Source organism: Leptinotarsa decemlineata, unplaced genomic scaffold (assembly GCF_025532065.1).
Source record: "Leptinotarsa decemlineata unplaced genomic scaffold, Ldec_3_MD MMD2_tig00000035_RagTag_RagTag, whole genome shotgun sequence".
Classification (NCBI taxonomy): Eukaryota; Metazoa; Arthropoda; class Insecta; order Coleoptera; family Chrysomelidae; genus Leptinotarsa; species Leptinotarsa decemlineata.
This window is the reverse complement of record NW_027412540.1, coordinates 22,927,270-22,946,763: the sequence shown is the minus strand read 5'-3', so window position 1 is coordinate 22,946,763 and position 19,494 is coordinate 22,927,270. Positions and strand designations below refer to the sequence as shown.

Here is a 19,494-nt window from a genome sequence, read left to right as displayed (position 1 = left end):
AAGCTTATATGAATATTTAGGGCAGCAAATTATCGGGATCTCAAAAAAATATGTAGAAAAACTAAGTATTAACCGGAAAGGGCAACAAAAAAATATATGACTTCGGCACTGTCCTGGGAGCAACTTCGAACAGTCGATTCTTACAAATAGAATATCTTAAGAGGGTCATTCTTTTTAAATGACATTGCTTCCAACTTTTAACTGAGAAATGTGAGTTGAGATCAATAATTTTATTTAATCGAAGCTACCTCAACCATCACTGACCTACTTGATCATATCTCATTTAACATATAAAAGATAAAATACAGTTTTGTTAAAAGCAATTCTTGGGATAGACCGCTTCAATCTCGGGTGAATGTTTGTACTCTTTCCACACATTTTTGGAAGGTACAATACCAAATCCAAATATACGCTCTGTGTTCAAAAAATAATTATACATAAATTTCTATTTTGTCCTCTTCAAAGTAGTCCCCCTCAGATATAATAAACTTGTGTCAGCTTTTTTCCAATCCTCTCCTCAATCGTTGCAAAACGCCGCCCTTGCATAGGTTTCTTCGATCTTCTGAACCAGAGAAAGTCGCAGAGGGGCAAATCCGGTGAATACAGAGGCTGAGGAATAACTTCAAGATAATACTCCTTATTGACCCTACGACCATATGACAAGGAAACTTCTGATGCACTACGCCATGGTAATCGAAGAAAACAGTGAGCAAAACCTTGGCATTTGATGAAACTTGGCGTGCTTTTCCGGAATTGGCTCTTCTGGGCGATTGGGTCTCCTAGGACGATTGGATTTTGTTTTCTGTATCATAACCATTTAACCAGGATTCGTCAGCAATTATGTCCCTTTCAGGCAAATCTGGGTCGCCGTTGATAACTTTCAATAATTTCTGAGCTATGCTCGACGGATTTTTTTTTCGATCTTCTGTTTTTGTTTGTTTTCACACAAAATTTGATACAAAAATTCTTTGATCCGGTTTTTTGAATAGCAGAAAACCGCCGAACACACACGAACACGAACAAACCAAACATGTTAACAGCTGATAATACGAATTTTTCAGGAACCATTTTTTCTAAAAGCGGTAAGACTGGTACTATTTTTATTTGGGACTCCGCATATTTGACACAAAAATTAATGCATGCAATTCTTGTCGTAATGTTAAATCAAAACTTGAACTAAAACGGAATACAGTTCACCATTATTATATTTTCTGTTTGTAATATTAGCAATGACTATATTTGTATATAAAAATGTTCATTCGTTCTTCATTAGTCATCCTGAATCAGTCATATATACGAGTAGCTCGAAAAATTACCCGTTCAAGGTTAAACACAAATTTTACAATCATTATTGACACTCGTATATGACTTCAACGATGGAATTGTTAAAAATGAACGAGTCAAATACGTTTAGTCAGATGCAAGGAAAATGATGCAATTCGTATCGTATTTCGTGATGATTCTTTGCGACAATAAGTTGAAGATTTTTATGTTTTCTTTACAAAACGTTACCAAAAATATTTATTGAACAAAATAAAATAGTTGCATGCAACAAAACGATACAAATTTTCATAAAGTTATCAATAAAATTGAATTGTTTTTATCTGGATATTTTTAAAAAATTGAATTGAGTACAGCATTTAAAAAATTCAAATGATATTCTCGCTACGATACATATTGATTTATTTTCAAGTAGGTGGTCAAGATTGCATTTAAGTTATGCGCAGGAAGTGACAAGAGAGTTCTGGATCCATCGTAAATATTCTAGAATATTCCATGTTATAATATAGGGTCTTCCAACGGGAACAATTGATAACAGTCATCTTGTTGATGCTACATCTGTCAGATTAGCTGTCATTTATTCAGTCCGTCTTGCCAAATCACCATGAACGAATATAGCACGTGCAAATAATAAAATTGTTTTATCAAAATGAGTGTTCTGTTCGGGCAACGTAACGCACGCTTCGCCTATTTTATGGTCGCCATAATCGTCCTAGCGAGAAAAAAAATACTCTTACCAAGGAAATTGAAGATTCAATAGATTAAAAACTGTTTCATAGAGTAAATATATCAGGATAATCTGAGTAACGACGTGGTGTACCCCTTAAACCTAAAAAATGTGGAAAAATAGTTAAATTTACACCAATAAATATAGTAAAGAATTGAATTTTTGAATATTTATTATTTGAAGTTAATCCTGTAGATGAAGGGAATCAATGTACTAACCCTGCTAAAATAGCAAATACACCAACAGTAAAAAGAAATACAAATCCAAGAGATTAAAGAGTAGCTGGATTGTTTGAAATTTGTGTGCCAGGAAAAGTGGCTAATCATTTGAAAACTTCAATTCAGTACAGCAATAACCATAGTTACAGAAGTAAAATAAGCTCGAGTATCTACATCCACACCAATAGTTAATATATGATGAGCTCAGACAATAAAACCTAGAAGTCCACTTGATATTATAGCATAGATTATACCTAATGTTCCAAAGCCTTTTTTTTCTTGACTAATAATATGGGAAATTTTTCCAAATTCCGAAGAATGAGGATATAAACTTCAGGATATCCAAAAAATCAAATTAATGTTGATAAAGAATGGGGTCTCCTCCACTTGAGGGATCGAAGAGTTATTTAAATTCCGATCAGTCAAAAGGTATTTGATCCAATTTTATTCTTACTGGATGTATATTTATTACAGTTGTAATAAAATTAATTCACAAGCAGTAATTTTTAACAAACTGAAGAATTTTTATTGCTTGATAAATTGTACTATTCATCATCTTTTTGTGTCAATGGATCTCAACTGTTATTTTTTCATTGATCTTGAAAAAATACAGGCCATAAACTCCGAATTGTGTTTAGTACAAGCATAGTATGAAATCTTTATAATATGGTACAAGTATAGTAAGTAAACAAGCTGCAATTGTTTCTTCGATAGGCTCTAAGCTTTGACAAAACCTGCTCGAACATTGGAACTCTTATTCTAATAGATTTTGATAAACACTTCCGGTGGTTCTCATCAACTGATTTTGACAAACTTGTTTGGGGTTGCGAGACAAAAAATGGAGGAAAAGACGACAGGTTGCATGTCAAATAACACAATGGCTATTTGAAGGTAAAACATTATTTTTTCACCGAATAGTTTTGCCAGCGATTTAATACAGTTCATCCGTTATTTTTGTGTTATCGATTACTCAATCATAATGAAGTTTTAATTAACATTATTTGATAGTAGGTACTACTTTCGATACCATTCGATGAGAAAAAAACAATTTTTAGGGACTGTAGATAAAATCACTTTAGCACTCGGTTAGGACTCTCAAATAGAAAAGTTTTCAAGGCATGTTTCTTGATCCTTTCTCTTGTATTGTGAAACAGGATATACCTAGATTGGAACAAGATAGTATTAGGATGTATTTGTTTAACTTCAAAGCTAGAACTGTTGACTAAAAATTCATTGATGATTTCCACAGATAGATTTTAGTAGCTGAAGTGATTCAGTGCTTAACATTAATGAATAATAGGGTAAATATTAACAACCTCAATGTAAATATTTATACTAGCAATTTATAAAAAAGCACTTTCGCAGAAATGGTTTTCAGTCAAACCCCGAGTTCATGAGTATAACAGTTCGCCAAAAGTGCTAGATAGCGATTCGCGCTCTCCTATTCGTTCAAAGTTTTCCCCTACTTTCGCTCCTTTGCCCAACGCTGGCGCTTGTAAAGAGAAGAGTGCGAACCGACATTCATTTTAAGTCTAGCTTTTGCTGAAACAAGACTGTGAAACTAAGTGATTGTGATTTGTTGCCAAAAATGTCTAAGAAAAACGGAAATTCAGCCCTTCTACAAGGGGCTTGCAAGGTAAATCAATTTTTCAGAATTTGAAATGTAGCGCCTACATTCGAATTCACAGACAGCCAATTGATTTGAAGAGAATGTTTGCCAACTAAGCAAATAGATTGGTTGGTGTAACTGTTGGCCTGCCTGTGAAAGTATTACAATACATTTGAATATCAATGCCAAAATTCAAATTAGGTTTCTGTTAATGACGTGACTATTTAAATTTCAAATATAGAAGTACTTTGTGAACAACTCTGTATCTTTCAACTGCCCATTCAAAATTACAGAATAGAAAATGCAAAAGAAGCCAAAAATGTTTTTGAAAACAATAATCCTTGGTTACTTCCTAAAAGAGCGTACTCTACATTGCTTTCTATATTATTTGTGAAAAATTCACATTTTATCGCGGGTACCGCTCTGTGGGCATATGGGTTCGTGACGTAACGGAAATTTACCAGCCGGCTTGATGCACGAGAAATTTTATTGCTGGTACAACTCGTTTCAATTATTACTCCAACAAACCGTTTGGAGGTCTTCTTTCATTGACTCTTAGATTGGCTGATATTAACCATGGCAGTGAATAGATTGATATTAGGCTAAATTTAGATACGGTCAACTTGTTTTGAAATAAGCTCCGCGTGGGTATTTCAAAAAGCTGAAGGCGCATGTGATATTTTAGTCGATTCTAATTTAGTAACTACCTAGCACGTGTTTGTAAATAACCCTGTCAAAACAAAAAAAAATTGATGTATTGAGGCATTGATGCAAAAATTCGGATAGTACGGGCTGTATGTTTATTGTTGCGTCATGAAGTAAATATTACGCCACGTCATGAAAGTAGGTAAATATAACAGCGGATAGGTGTAATAAGATAATACAATGCCAGATATGAGGTGTCCCGAAATAAATAATCGATAAGGCAAAACAGTAATATACCACATTTAAAAATTGCTACATTACCTACATTAAGCTATTTTCAACACACACCTCAAAATAAGTAAACTTTTCGGTTTCGAAAATCACCATCGGGAATGTCTGACTGAAATTCATTGATGTTATCACCTCAGGATTAACTAGATATTTTACCTGCGACTTTCAAAACGGCTTATTAGGTTTACCGATGCATGAGAAATTTAAGTATGAAATTTCAATTGCAAATGAGACAAAAATAGACAGACAATAGATAGGTATCTAGAGAGCCTTGAAAGTTTAGTTAATTTGCGATAATACATTGTATGAATAACTCGTCCAAAAGGGAATATGGAATCTCTAGCTTATCATGATAATAGGTACACAACTTGTTCCAATTTTACATCCTAGCGACCGATATATTCTGGTATATCCTATATTTTTGGCAACAAGTATTTTTTTATGACTGCGGACTCAACAATCATTCACTACAGTTTATTGCAAAAACGTATAAATTATGAAATCCTCATTATAATTCAAAGTTCTACTGAATTTTCGAACTTGAAATTTGCAATCCTCATTTCGATTCTATTCTCTGTATCCCTTCAAACCTATATTATATGGAGTAAAACCTATATTTTGTAGTAATTAATTATTTACATATATTTACAATTTTTTGGAGGCCTTGGTCAGTGAAAGCCTCAGAACTGGTTTTTCCTTTATTCAAATCGCTTTGTAAGATACAACGTAAAAGCATCTCTTGAAATTTAGGATTCAATTTCAATTATAAGGCCAATGCCAACATTAAACTATAGTGTTCAACTTCAGATGTCCAACGGAATATCTATTTCCCCACTGAGTTTCCCAAAATTTATGAAATCACTGAGAGGAAAGTACCTGTTTTAATCTATTCTTTTTTGGAAAACCCCCGTGTTTCAATTACTAATGCTGTTTCTTTTTCTCTATAAAATATCTACTTATCATCAAGTCACAAGAAAATCTTGAATTACTCTATATGGATTCAGGCTTTTGACAATTATCCTCAAATTTGTTAACAAAACTTTTGAAGCTTCATTATATTTCAAAATACTCCGCAAAGCAAATTATGACGCAACTATTGCCGAAATTATAGAAATTATTGTACCGTAGATTCTGAACCTTCGGCCACTTTTCCTTAATTAATTATTCTACAGATGATGTTGCAAAAATTCCCTCTAGCTGAAATCACTATTTCTGACTGAATATTTGCTTAAAGAGAACATGCCAAATTTATAATTCAGTCAACCTTGCACGTCTCTTTCAACACAGAACCGTATTACGAGAAGTGTATCTATATCGCCACATCGCTAAGTTGAAGAACCAGCATATTCAGCTATCGAAATAAAATATATATATACATGTATTTTTCAACGAAAACTATTTTTCCATCAATCGAAACTATTACTCGCTTCGATAAAAGTCTCACAATGAATATGATGTTCGGAAAAACATGTATGAATAGAATTGAACGAAACACTCATTTATCAAATGCAACCGAATTGTTTTTTTCTCAGGCTACCTACTGTAGCCTAAATACCTACTGTAGCCAAAATACAAAAAAGGTATATGCCGTACTAAAAGTTAGTTATCAAAGCGTAGGTATTAATATCAAAAATTAATATCAAACAGTATTATTTATATCGTCATCATTTGATTCAACTGTTTTATATCTGTTTTAATTAGGCCCATGAAATGGATTATGCCGGATTATCTTTGAGGTATTCACTCGCAAACGCAGAAAGTCTTACCAAAACGTCTTACCGAAAAACTATTTTACCTCAACTTTTTCTTTCATTTCTAATGGCTTAGATTTGAATTTGGACTATGAAACCTAGTCCGGCCCTGGGTACAACTAGGGAATCGGTTCTTTGACGCAGCAGTTCAACTGGTATCGTTCGCCAGTGGAAAAGTACCGAGAACGTGAGGAGAATTCTTAATGTCACGTCATATCACCTACATACTGATACCGCAAAAGTACAAACAATCAATTTTCAGTCACTAGATAATTCAGTGTAAAAAGAAATGCGAGATAAAACAATGATGGTGCGTTTTGGATTGCAGAAGAATCGTAAATTTTGCAGAAAACAATTTCCACTTAGAACTAGGTCATACTATCTTCACTCTTGTCAATACAGCTGGTGCACTATTTGGAACCTTTGGTATAGTAATGAATATTACTGGAGTTTTTTCCCAACACCAAATAAAAGTCACGATTTGGTGTTGGGAAAAACTCCAGTAATATTCATTACTACACAAAAGGTAGTAAACAGTGCATCACAACAACACCAAATCCATATTTTAACTCCTCGACACGTGTTTTGATCACCAAGTGTTCTTGAAGATGATCACTTGATGATCGAAACACGTGTCGAGGTGTTAAAATAACGGTTTGGTGTTGGGAAAAACTCCAGTAATATTCAATACAGCTAAAAACTTAGGGGTGATGCTTGTCACCAACCTTAGATTCACTGATCATGTTAAAAATTTAATTGAAAAAACCTATATGTAATTCGAAACTGTTACACTGCAATCGTTTCATTTTGAGCCATTCTCTAAAAAATGCTTTGTTATACTTTGGTGCTAAGCCACTTCAACTACTGTGACTTCATATATGGACCACACTTATGGACCATACAGATGAAAAAAGATACAAAAAATTCAAAATTCTTGTTGCTGTCTAATTTATTGAATTCGTAAGTTTGATCCCATTTTTGAAGCGTTTAAAAACCACCCCAGCCGGCTCAATATGAAAAACCATATGATTCATCATTTAGGTTGTTTTGTTCATAAATTGATTACTCTTTCCCAGTCTACCCTTTTAATACAAAAATTTATTCTGCGTCATCGCACTGCTCAGATTCAGAGATAATTTCTTTTCGGTGCTTTTCGGGGATAATCACAAATTAATATTTTTATTTATTTTTCTCTTTTGTATTGGTGCCACCACCGTTAATTGTTTTTTAATATCTGTATGTTCGCATCCATTGTGGTGTGGTGCTTATTGGTTGAGTTTAAGTAGCTCTCAGCTAGACTGTCCTGTAATTTTTTTCTCATTTATCTCTGTATTGTTTTTTGTGTTATCAATAAGGCCGATTTATTATAATTATTTCCTGTGATGTTTATAGACGCTCAAATTCCAATAATAAATACAAATTGGAAATATTGATAACTAAGCTTCGAGTTATGATTTTTCAACGTTGACATATTTCATGAAAAGAGTATTTTGAAATTTCCGCAACTTTAAAATTATTGTAGTAAATATGATTAGATAGAAAAGTAAATGTATATTCATTAGCTATAATGGGCTTAATAAAATTCGATCTGATCTCACAGAAATAAAAAAATAGCAGGATAAAATGATTATATCGTTAGCTTTAAATGCGTTTAATAAACAATTCTTTGTTATGATATAAATGTCTTGTCTTCTCTAGCGACTCTATAACTGAGCAGAAAATTTATTTTCTTTCTTGTGTCCAATACAAGAAAGAATCTTAGTTCTATCGCATGTTTGAGAATGAATAAAAATAATTAGTACAACACAAAAGCTAATTTCGTTTCTAGTTTTCACACTACGAAGTTATACAATTTACATAAATCGATAATGGAGCTGCTCCCTTTGCTTTTGTTATTCTCGTAATAATCAATACCTTAACATTCCACCTCACTGCATTTTTCCTTATCAATTCTCACTGACGGCATTATCATTCTTTTTTTAGCTGATACCAATGTTGCTTTCTCTAATACGATGGTTCATGAGTATGTTGGAATTCAAATAAACAATATTGATATTTATATGAAACGAATTTTATTATCATTTTGAGACTTACGATAGACAAGTTAGTTGGAATGCCCATCTTATCTCTTCTTTTTTTAATTATGATATAAACAAAGTTAAAAATAAGACAGTCTTTCATTCATTTAGTTAGCACTTCCTAATATTCTATTATTATTTGAGAATGTGTGCAGTCGGAAGAAAATTGTTTCTGAGGTGATAGAAAACATTCAATGTCTAGATCATTTTTGTTTGGTCATTCAATATTTCAACCTTTTAGAAAACAACTGCAAGCCATCTTTACCATTTTTTGTTTCTACTCTCAATGAAATATTGATTCCATGAAGGACAGCTGTACGTTCGAGTATTATTCTCATGTAGGTCCAAGACATCAACTTTTCCATGAGAACAATAAGTTATCGTCCCTTTAACCAGTTTTACAACAATTCTGAATTGTCCACATGTACTGTGTTGAAAAATGACCTTTTTGGCGAACAAAAGAGAGTCATTTTTATATACTCAATTCATAGCTGTTTGACAGTTACAGAATGAAATACTATTTTCCGGAAATGTAGTACACTACAAGAAGCTTCCTTGGATAGTTCACCATGTCTATAAGGAAATAATGTACTAGTTCATCTATTCCGGTTAGTTAGGTTGGATTAAAGGTCACCTCTTTCTCAGTACGATATATTTATGTTAGTGAAACATTAATTTAATAGCATCAATTATTTGTTATGACTTTGCAAACGGTTATTGTTTTTGGTTTGAAATAGTTCGGAATTAGTATCGAATGTTTTCATTCAGATCTTTGAGGTTTTTCTCTGGCGGATATTTTGACCGATTTTACCGGTGCTGAAATAACACAAAAATAACTTTTAGAGAAAAAAGAAAATACAAGACATATCAACTGTAAATTCAAATAACAACGCAAACAATTACGGGAAAATCCTGAAAAAACCTACAAATAAAACGCAAATCAGTCAGATCATCAAACAACAGAGTATAATAATAACCCGAATAAGGATTTCAACAAAATGGAATATTACTGACCATTCAATTATACCCAGATTTTCTCTCACAGAGGTTAGTTTGCAAGACTGACCTCTGTATCTTGCATAAATATCTTTCGGACATAGTTCAATATCCAGCGTGGTATTAGCCGGGGAAGAAGTTGTTTTCCGGCAGGCATTTACCAGAACCTACTGCGTAGGTAGTTGGGAGATATTTTATTTCGAAATATCAACGTTTTTTAGAAAATTTGATTTTTCCAGCTAACTCTTTCAAATATTACGGTTCAGCAATTGAAAAATTCTACTTATTATCTTGTTCGTGAATTTAAAATTAGAAATCAGTCACCAATGCTTATAATAGTAATTAGTTTCACCTGCTATAATTTGATGAAATGAATATAAGAATATACAAAGGTGTACGAGGTATGTTCAAAAAATAAGGGAAATTTTTACATTTCACGAATTTTGAGAGTCTGCTATGACCGTGAAGAGGTTGAAGATGTTAATGACAATAATGCACCTGCTGTCATTGCTCGCTCGTGAATTTTTGTCCAAAAACAATACTGTAACGATTCACCAGTCTCCGTATTCGCTAGACATGGCTCCATGTGACTTTTCCCTTTTTTTTCAAATAAAGGGCACATTGAAGGGTCGTCGTTTAACAAGCATGAAAGCGCTTCGCTGAAAGAGCTAAAAGTTATTCTAATGATCGAGTTTCAGAAGTGTTTGAGTATAGGAAGAAGCGCTGACACAAGTACATGATAGCTATTGGGGACCTTTTTGAAGGCGACAACAATGATGTAGACAGATATATGAATATTTTTTTTCAAAAAACCAAAATTCCCGGGGTTTTCTGAGCATATCTTGTAGAGCAGCTACATACGTTAACCGTCTTCCAACGCTCGAAAAAGTACTGGAACTGGCAGTATATGAACAACTAGTTACATACTGTAATGAAAATAATTTATTCATCGAAAATCAGTCTGGTTTCCGCAAGAATCACTAATGCGAAACAGCGTTACAACTAACAGTTACAGAGTGGAAAAAAAGTATTGATAGGAAAGAATATATTGTTGCTATATTTCTAGATTTCAAACGTGCCTTTGAAACAATCAATAGGAAAACTTCAATCAATAAACTGAAGTATTATGGTGTAAGTGGAAAAGCTTTAAATTGGTTAGATAGTTATCTTCGGCAAAGAAGTCAAAGGACTAAAATTTGTGATGTAATGTCAGATCAAATTATAAAGGACATAGGTGTACCACAAGGCAGTGTTTTGGAACCACTGCTATTCATTATTTATATAAATGATATCAACTATGTACCTATGCATAACTATAGATTGTATATTAGGATTCCTAAAAATAAAGTCTACTACTACAAAATAAAATTCTCTAAATCCCGAAATTTCAGTCGGAATTCAATGATGATAATTTTGTTAAATTGATTAATTTAAATTATATTTTATCGTTTTCATTTGGAGAATATCTTTCACGAGGGCGTTGAAGAACCACAACATTACATTATACTTCATTTTTTTCAAAATTCCGAGTATGTTTCTTCATTATTGTATTATATACGTCAGTGATGTCATAATATGAAATGAACCAATTATATTGAATATTTTTGTGAGGACAGTTTGGAGCTCTATCTACACTCAACTATTTTCAACTAATTCTTTAATTTAAATCTAGGACAATTGCCAATTCTAAATCAGTTGCTCCAAAAAGGAAATATCAATTTTGCTAACTTATAAATTACCGGCCAAAGTGCAATAAGGTTTGCCGATTCTTTATTTATAAATTGAATTATCCAATTACATAAAACAATAGAACATGACCTTCGGAATATCTCTTGTGAAAATGCGTATATATTAGTGTCATATGCTAGTTTGTTGAAAATTCATTCAAGAATGAATAGTCGTCGTCAATTGGAAATGTTGCAAGTTTGTTTACTCCATAATATTCACTAACGTTGTCAGCTATAGTTAGCGGAAGCTAGTGGGTTCAAAGGGTTAACTATAAAATGAATCGTGACTATGTACGAGGTCTGTACAAAAAATAAGTTGAATTTGAACTTTTCTCAAAAAATATTCATTTGTTCATCAATTTCTATTTTGTCCCCTTCAAAGTAGTCCCACTCAGATGAAATACCCTTTTTTCCAATTCTCGAAGCACTTCTGATATGCAAATTTTGGTATGTCCTTGAGCTTTTTCAGCAATTCGGTTTCTATCTCATCAATCGTCGCAAAACACCATCCTTCTATGGGTCTCTTCAATTTTGAAGAGAAAAAATCGCAGGGGGCCAAGTCTGGCGAATACGATGGCTGAGGTATGATGACGGTGTTGTTTTTGGCCAAAAAATGAAGAACAAATAATGACCAGTGAGCAGGTGCATTATCGTCAGCAAATCCTTAACGTTTGTTCAAACTTGGCGTGCTTTTTTTGGTCTTGGCTTTCTTGGTCTCTTCCACTAGGAGATATATCCTTTATATTGGCAGGTGTAGGCCAAGACTCGCCGAACGCACACTCTCTTTGGCAACCTTGAGATGTCTCACGGTGGCCTCCGCGAAGGTTTTGCAAGGTACAGCGACATTACTGTCGTGTCCCAACCCACGGGGATGAAGCTGCTTGCAGCACCCTCCTTTGCAAGGGAGTCAGCAGTCTCATTGCCTTCCGGGACAGTATGGCCAGACCAGAGACAATCTATCAAGTCTTCCTATCGAGGAGACTCGTTTTTGGCAACTTGCTACCAATTTAGACATTGCTCGGCAGAAGCCAAGAGCTTTTAATGCCGCTTGACTGTCCGAAAATATTTTTATTGACTTGTGTATTAGGTTGGATTCTTCCAATTTCTCCGCACACAATTCAATAGCGTAAATTTCTGCTTGAAATATAGTCGCATAGGTCCTGAGTCTACGACTGAAAACACCTGCACCAGAACCGGAAGGTATTTTTGATCCATCTGTGAACCAACAACTATCTGCTCTTAATATTTCCTTCTGCCTGAGGATCTAGTCCTCTCTACTCGAGAACAGTACAGGCAGTTCGTAGTTGACATTGGAAGCATAAAGTCAGAGGTCATTTCCAGACTGCTGTGACTTCCAGTGTCAACCAACAGTCTGTTGTGTCTGGCATCCGGAAGGGGAGTGACTATACAGGGTGAACGCCTGAACATGGCCCCCACTTCGAAAGGACTGGCTTTCAATGTCCTCTATTGGGGGTGGACATATTCTGTTGAAGGATCTCTTGACCATTCCAGTTGAAGTCCGAATGGTTACCACGCGGTTGATACCATCCTTGCCTGGATGCACTGCCTCGATTCTTCCAAGCTTCCATACCATGGGTGGTTGGTTCTCCTCTTTTATCAACACGATATTTCCCGTCTCTAATTGTTGTTAAAACGTTTTGCATTTGAGCATTTGCTGAACTTCGGAAATGAACTCTTTGCTCCATCTTTCCTAGAAATGCTGAGTAATTTGCTGCATTCTTTCATATGATGACAATTGGTTTTGTGGTACGGTTCTCAAATCCGCATCTGGTACCCCATTGAGTGATCTTCCGACTAAGAAGTGTGCCCGAGTAAGGGGTAAAGGATCTGATGGATGAGTGGAAAGTGGTGTGAGTGAACGAAAATTTACTATTGCCTTGATTTACAGTGCCTGGATGCACTGCCTCGATTCTTCCAAGCTTCCATACCATGGGTGGTTGGTTCTCCTCTTTTATCAACACGATAGTTCCCGTCTCTAATTGTTGTTAAAACGTTTTGCATCTGAGCATTTGCTGAACTTCGGAAATGAACTCTTTGCTCCATCTTTCCCAGAAATGCTGAGTGATTTGCTGCACTCTTTCATATGATGACAATTGGTTTTGTGGTACGGTTCTCAAATCTGCATCTGGTACCCCAATGAGTGATCTTCCGACTAAGAAGTGTGCCGGAGTAAGGGGTAAAGGATCTGATGGATGAGTGGAAAGTGGTGTGAGTGGACGAGAATTTACTATTGCCTCGATTTGCGTTAATAATGAATAAAGTTCTTCGAAAGTAAGGTGAGCGTTTCCCATGACTCGTTTCATATGATATTTTATGGATTTTACACCGGCTTCCCACAGACCTCCAAAGTGCGGAGAGTATGGTGGAATGAATTTCCATTCAATACCTTCGATTGAGAATTTCGTGGGAGTGAATGAACTTACCCAACTCGGCTAGTTCAGAACTGGCAGAGACTAAATTCTTTCCGTTATCAGAAAGTATTCTTAGAGGTTTTCCTCTTCGCGCTACAAACCTGCGAAGGGCTAAAATAAATGATGCTTTCGTTAGGTCGGAAACTAACTTCAGATGTATTGCTTTCGTCACGAAACAAATAAATAGACTGACGTAGCATTTAGAATGTACCCAGCCTGCGAAATTTGAACATTCACCTCCTATAATTTTCATAGTAAAATATTGCAGACTTCGTTTTCGTAAATTATTGACTTTTTCAAATGAAGTTAAAGTAACTAATTCGTAAAACTTGCGGTATAGTAGTGACTTTTCTGAACGTCAATCTGTTTTCTATTGGAATATTATGTAATAGAAGTTTTCAAAATATCTAATTGATTTTTTTCATTTCAGCCTATAATAGCCCAAATTGACCAGAAAAGGGGTGGTGTTAATACCGTAATAATGACTAAGTAAGTACACAAAGCTCCAGATTTCCAAAAATTTCTACATTCATTCATCGAACATCACAATGCTTCTTTTTGAAGGTATAAAAATTATTTAATATATTATTCAATATATTATTCACAACATGATTTTAAAATTTAGTATATCTTATTTGGTGATTGGATATTTAAGTAAAATTTATTATTGACTTATTCATTATTGTTGATAATTTTTTAAAAACCATGTATATTTGCGGGCACAATAGTTAGGGTGCTTTTCCTCTATTTGATATTCTTTCACCATTTATCAATCAACAAGTACCTATTGTAGATCAGCACACAAATGTTTTTCCTGTGAACAACACAACAACTAAACTACAAATTGTGGTATCACATTCAATACATTTGTGCCAATTTATCTCTCGTTATCTTAATTCAAATATTGATTTTTCATTTAATTCAGTGAAATCATTTAGCATTCGTAGAGAGTTACTGATAAGATTTCTCAAGGTTTATTTGGAAAACTAGATTCCGATTAGTAGTTTGCTACTATAAACTGAAAAAAAAATTTGATCCAAACCTTCAAAACGAATGTTTCGTCCATAATCAACCGCTTCATGCATATTGCTTATCAGCTCACAAAAATCATATAGCATGCAATGTGTTTATTCAAAATCATATTTTCAGTTATCTCAACTCATGTACTAACTTTCTTTTTTTTTGCGGTTATGAATGCTGATTTCTCAGAATATTTGTGTGTGGAATATCGATGAAAATATATTGATTTCTAAACGTCTTACGAAGTTGATTTATAGTTGGTGGAACCCTTTTCTTTTTTTGCCGGTTTTTACTAATCACATCTACACAGTTCCGATTTGGTCGTTTATGAACGTGGTTCAGCAGATCAGATTTAAGTATGCAACAATTTAGGGATGTGGTGCATTTATACATGGTTTGTAACAGTGTTGTGTTGATTATATTTTGATAGTTTTGTAAGATTATTGGCTACTTATTACCGGAGCTGCTAGAAGTATGCGGATACCGCACGAGATGTGGTAGAGTGTGCTGAGGAAGCTGCGGATATCTTGGACTGTCCACGGTACAATTACTATATTTTATTAAATTACCAAAAGAACCTCTTTTTGTTCAGAATAGAGATTGATAGACTTTGAAATTCAAGTTTTGTTCCTTTCTTCAGTTGCCGAACGTAATTATTTTTTATTATTTATTTCAAACTTCACCCATGAACTCCAATCCATTCGTCATCCTTTCGATCATTCATGCCTCATCCATTCGCAGGGATTTTTATAGATAACCTCGACAGTCGATTGAATGAAAGAAACTTATATATTTTTCTTCTCTTCTGTAACAAAATCTGTCAAAAATTTCACAGGATGTAAATTTTCATGTCAGTTGTCAAATACTATAGAACAGTTTTAAATTCAAGACATTTTGAAGCATTCTATTAACAGGGTCTTCCATTAAGCGCTTCCTTTCTTTGAATTTGAATAAACCAAAGTATGTGTGAGATACCATCAAGCTGAATTTGACTGCTCCAGAGTCCATTCAGCCCATGGTGATTTGGCAAAACAGAAAATAAATGACAACTAATTTTACAGATGTAGAAGAAGAAGAAGAATATATTTATTAAAAGAGGTAACCCTAATATACAATATTATATAAACATAGTACTAATTATAGAAATTGAAAATAATTATAAAAAACTTGAAATGTAGATATAGTTCAAAATTGAGAATAAAAATTTCTAGTTTGAAAAATAACGACATATGCTATTAAAAATATATTGCCATATAAGTGCAGCTCCAATACAATGATAAATGGAAGAAAACAACATACAACATACATAAAATGTAGATATGGTTCAAAATTGAAAATAAAAAAATAAAAACTTCTAGTTTGAAAAATACCGACATATGTTGATAAAAATACATTGCAATATAGATTCAGCTCCAATACAATGATAAATCGAAGAAAACAACATACAACATACATAAAATGTAGATATAGTTCAAAATTGAAAATAAAAAAATGAAAACTTCTAGTTTAAAAAATACCGACATATTTTAACAAAAAAAAAACATTGCAATATAGGTTCACCTCCAATACAATGATAAATACAAGAAAACAACATGCAAATACTATATTTATTAATATTATCTTACCAAGTATTATTCTAGGAGCATTATGGATGGATTTCAATAACTGTTTTTTAAAAATACTTAAAGATGGACTAGATTGAAATACATTTGGTAATTTATTGTATGCATCAATCTCTTTGAAAAATAAAGAATTCATGGTACTTCTCCTATTTGTTCTGCATGCAAATTTGTATGATTTCTTGTGGAATATTTGTGCACTTCTAAATTTAGACAGACAAATTCTGAAAAATATGAAGGTGATAAGTTATTCAGAAGTTCATATATAAATGTCACAGTTGAGTAATACAACCGTAAAGAAACTGGTAGCCACCGCTAAGTTTGTAATATGATTCCGATTTCAGTGAATCTATTCACTTTTAGAACAATTCGCAAATCGCGATTTTGAAGTTTTTGTAATTGAGGTGTTTAATTTAGATTAAATAAGAAAATAATAGAAGCACAGTAATCAAAATGTGGTTGGATAATCGCATTGTATTTTAGACTGAGTGGATAAATTACCAGAAATTCTTGCAAAAAATATAGTTTTTTAGATATTTTTTTACATATATAATCGAGATGGTTGCCAAAAAGTTATAAATTATCTAACTGGAAGTCAAGATATTTGATACATTATACAATTTCAATGTTTTCATTATCGATTTGTAGATTTACTTCATTTAAATCAAGGTTGTTCCATTTATATTTTGTTGTCATTCCTTTAGTTTTCATTTTATTCAGTTTCAATTCATTTGCCATGAGGTACTCATTTACATCCTTTAATGCGACATTCATTTTATCAATAGCTTCATCTAAGCGTGTATCTTAGCATGCCAATAATATATCATCTGCAAATAAATTTACAAAATCAACATTTATAAACAAGTTTATGTCATTCAAGTATAAGATAAAAAGCAGTGGTCCTAAAACGCTACCCTGCGGCACACCTATATGTATATCCAATTCCTGTGAAATAGTATCTTGACTTTTTGCTTTCTATGCCATAACTTCTTAATTTTATTAGAAGAATATTACGGTCAATTATTTCAAAAGCCCTCTTCAAATCAAGGAAAACAGCTACTACAAATTTATTTTCATCAACTTCCTTTTTGAATTTAGATAAAATGAGTTATAATGCGGATTCACATGAATATTTTTACGAAATCCAGATTCATTATTAAATAAAAATTTCATTTTTTTCAACATGATCAAGTACGTGTTTAAGGAGTTAACAATTAGACGTAATTCAGTCATTGTTAATATGTGAAACTCAGAAAAATTAGGATATAGATTATAATTATTGAATTTCCAATCTTCAACATTATCTATACTATCAACAATTTGCTGAATACTAGTAAGGAAGTAGTAGTTAAATTCAATTACTATTTCAGTTTTATTGTTAACAATATACATCTGGTTTGTTCAGTTGAATTCTATACAGTTTGAAAAGTGTTGGCAAGATGGCCGTTATCAATTGTCAAAGTTTGGAAGTCCTTGATGGAAGACCTTATATATTTAGATGAAAACTATTAATGATCATACCATCTCCACATAGGTATCTTGATTTATTGAATCTGAAATTTCATTCAGAATGACTTGGCAAAAAAAATACCTCCTGCAGCTGCCGAATTGGAGGAACATAAATATGAGAAAGTGAAGATGATAAAGCACCCTCTTCAGAAAGAGGAATTTGATGAGTATTTTTCAGGTTTCAAACATAGGTTATTAATTCAAGTGTGAACCATAGTGACGCCAAATAAGCAGTGCTCAAAAAAAAGAATGGATAGAAGAAGAAAAACCTTAGGTACAGAAACCATATGGAAAAAAGAAATTAGTTTTATTTATGATACCAAAACTACCAATGAAAGTGAAATATTTGAAAGAAACTTCATGTATTTGAAAATAACCCCCTCTGGATTTTTTCAAATATTTTCTGGTGATGAACTAATAATAAATACAACTGAGGAGTCTAATTTGCACAATAGGATCGTATATGTACCGCTTATTTTTTTCGAAGTAGTAGATTAGAAAAGAGACATTGAGTCAAAATCATTGAATATTTTGCTCAGAGATGATGAAACCTGGAGAGGGCTATTATTGTCCTGTTTCCAAAATTTCTAATTGTTCAATTATATAGTACAAAATGTAGGCACTTGAGGCGATATATTCTCATAAATGAGATTAGAAGTGATCGCTCTTTGAGGACCTTTGTGTGAATTTTGATTCCAAAATAAGGAACACACATGAAACATTTTTATTATTTCAAATAACTGATCTGGTGCTCAGATATCTCAAACAGTGAGATAAATTCCTCAAAACTGTTTTATCTTCAAAATATTCAAATTTGATAACAACATATTATTTGAACTCGACTTGTACTTGAATTAGAATACCTAATTCCTCCCAAACGCTAATGTAGATATCTTATGAACATTCAGAAAACTACAACCACAAATGATCATCAATAATTATACTCCAGTAATGATGAATTATCAACAAAAATAGAAAAATTACTTCAAATTTATATCTTCTGATCAACAATTATAATAAAAAAAATCCTTGAAAACCAGCGGGTACTGAATTTTGACAAATGAAAGGGCCTATCTGTGAGAATTTGGAACTAAGGGAAGTTATGATCCATTTATTCACCAGATATCACAAGAAGTAGGTTTTTTGGCGGGTTCACAAGATAAACATTTTCAGTGAATGTATTTATTTTATCATTTATCAGAATTCCAGGCTTCTACTTGAGAGATATGCAACGAGAAAAGTCAAAACATCCTAAAATTGTCAAATATTAAAGCAAAACTTCATGACTGCCAGTTCAGGAATGGAACTGATCAAATGTCAAAGAGAGGGGGACCATCTAATATAGAAATAAATATTGAGCACTTTATATATTCTACCAAACGAAAGTTTTGAAATTTTAGAGATCTTTTTGAGCAGTTCAGTATTTTTGTACACTAGTACAGAACACTGAAAATTGTGGGGTTATAATTTCTCACATTGCCAACATTCACATCCCTCTAGTTCCGTGGTTTTTTGCACAATGTTCATGCCCATTTGAAAATTTAATCAAAAGACTGAATTAGTCGAATATTTATCGCATCTACTGTTCATA

The 19,494-nt window shown here is 33.1% G+C and overlaps 1 protein-coding gene and 1 pseudogene across 7 annotated transcripts in view; one reads left to right on the top strand and one right to left on the bottom strand.

Annotated features, from left to right (window-relative positions):
• Positions 1-19,494, top strand: part of LOC111507365 (proton-coupled amino acid transporter-like protein pathetic) — a 140,621-nt gene that overhangs the window by 112,811 nt on the left and 8,316 nt on the right. For 5 of the 7 annotated variants that reach the window (XM_074172034.1, XM_074172033.1, XM_074172035.1 and 2 more), the window contains one exon: positions 14,186-14,244. In XM_074172034.1, coding sequence (XP_074028135.1) covers positions 14,237-14,244 — 8 coding nt within the window. In that variant the 5' untranslated portion in view covers positions 14,186-14,236. The other 2 variants (XM_074172032.1, XM_023162663.2) reach the window with 2 other exon arrangements.
• Positions 1,974-2,667, bottom strand: LOC111507358 (cytochrome c oxidase subunit 1-like; annotated as a pseudogene).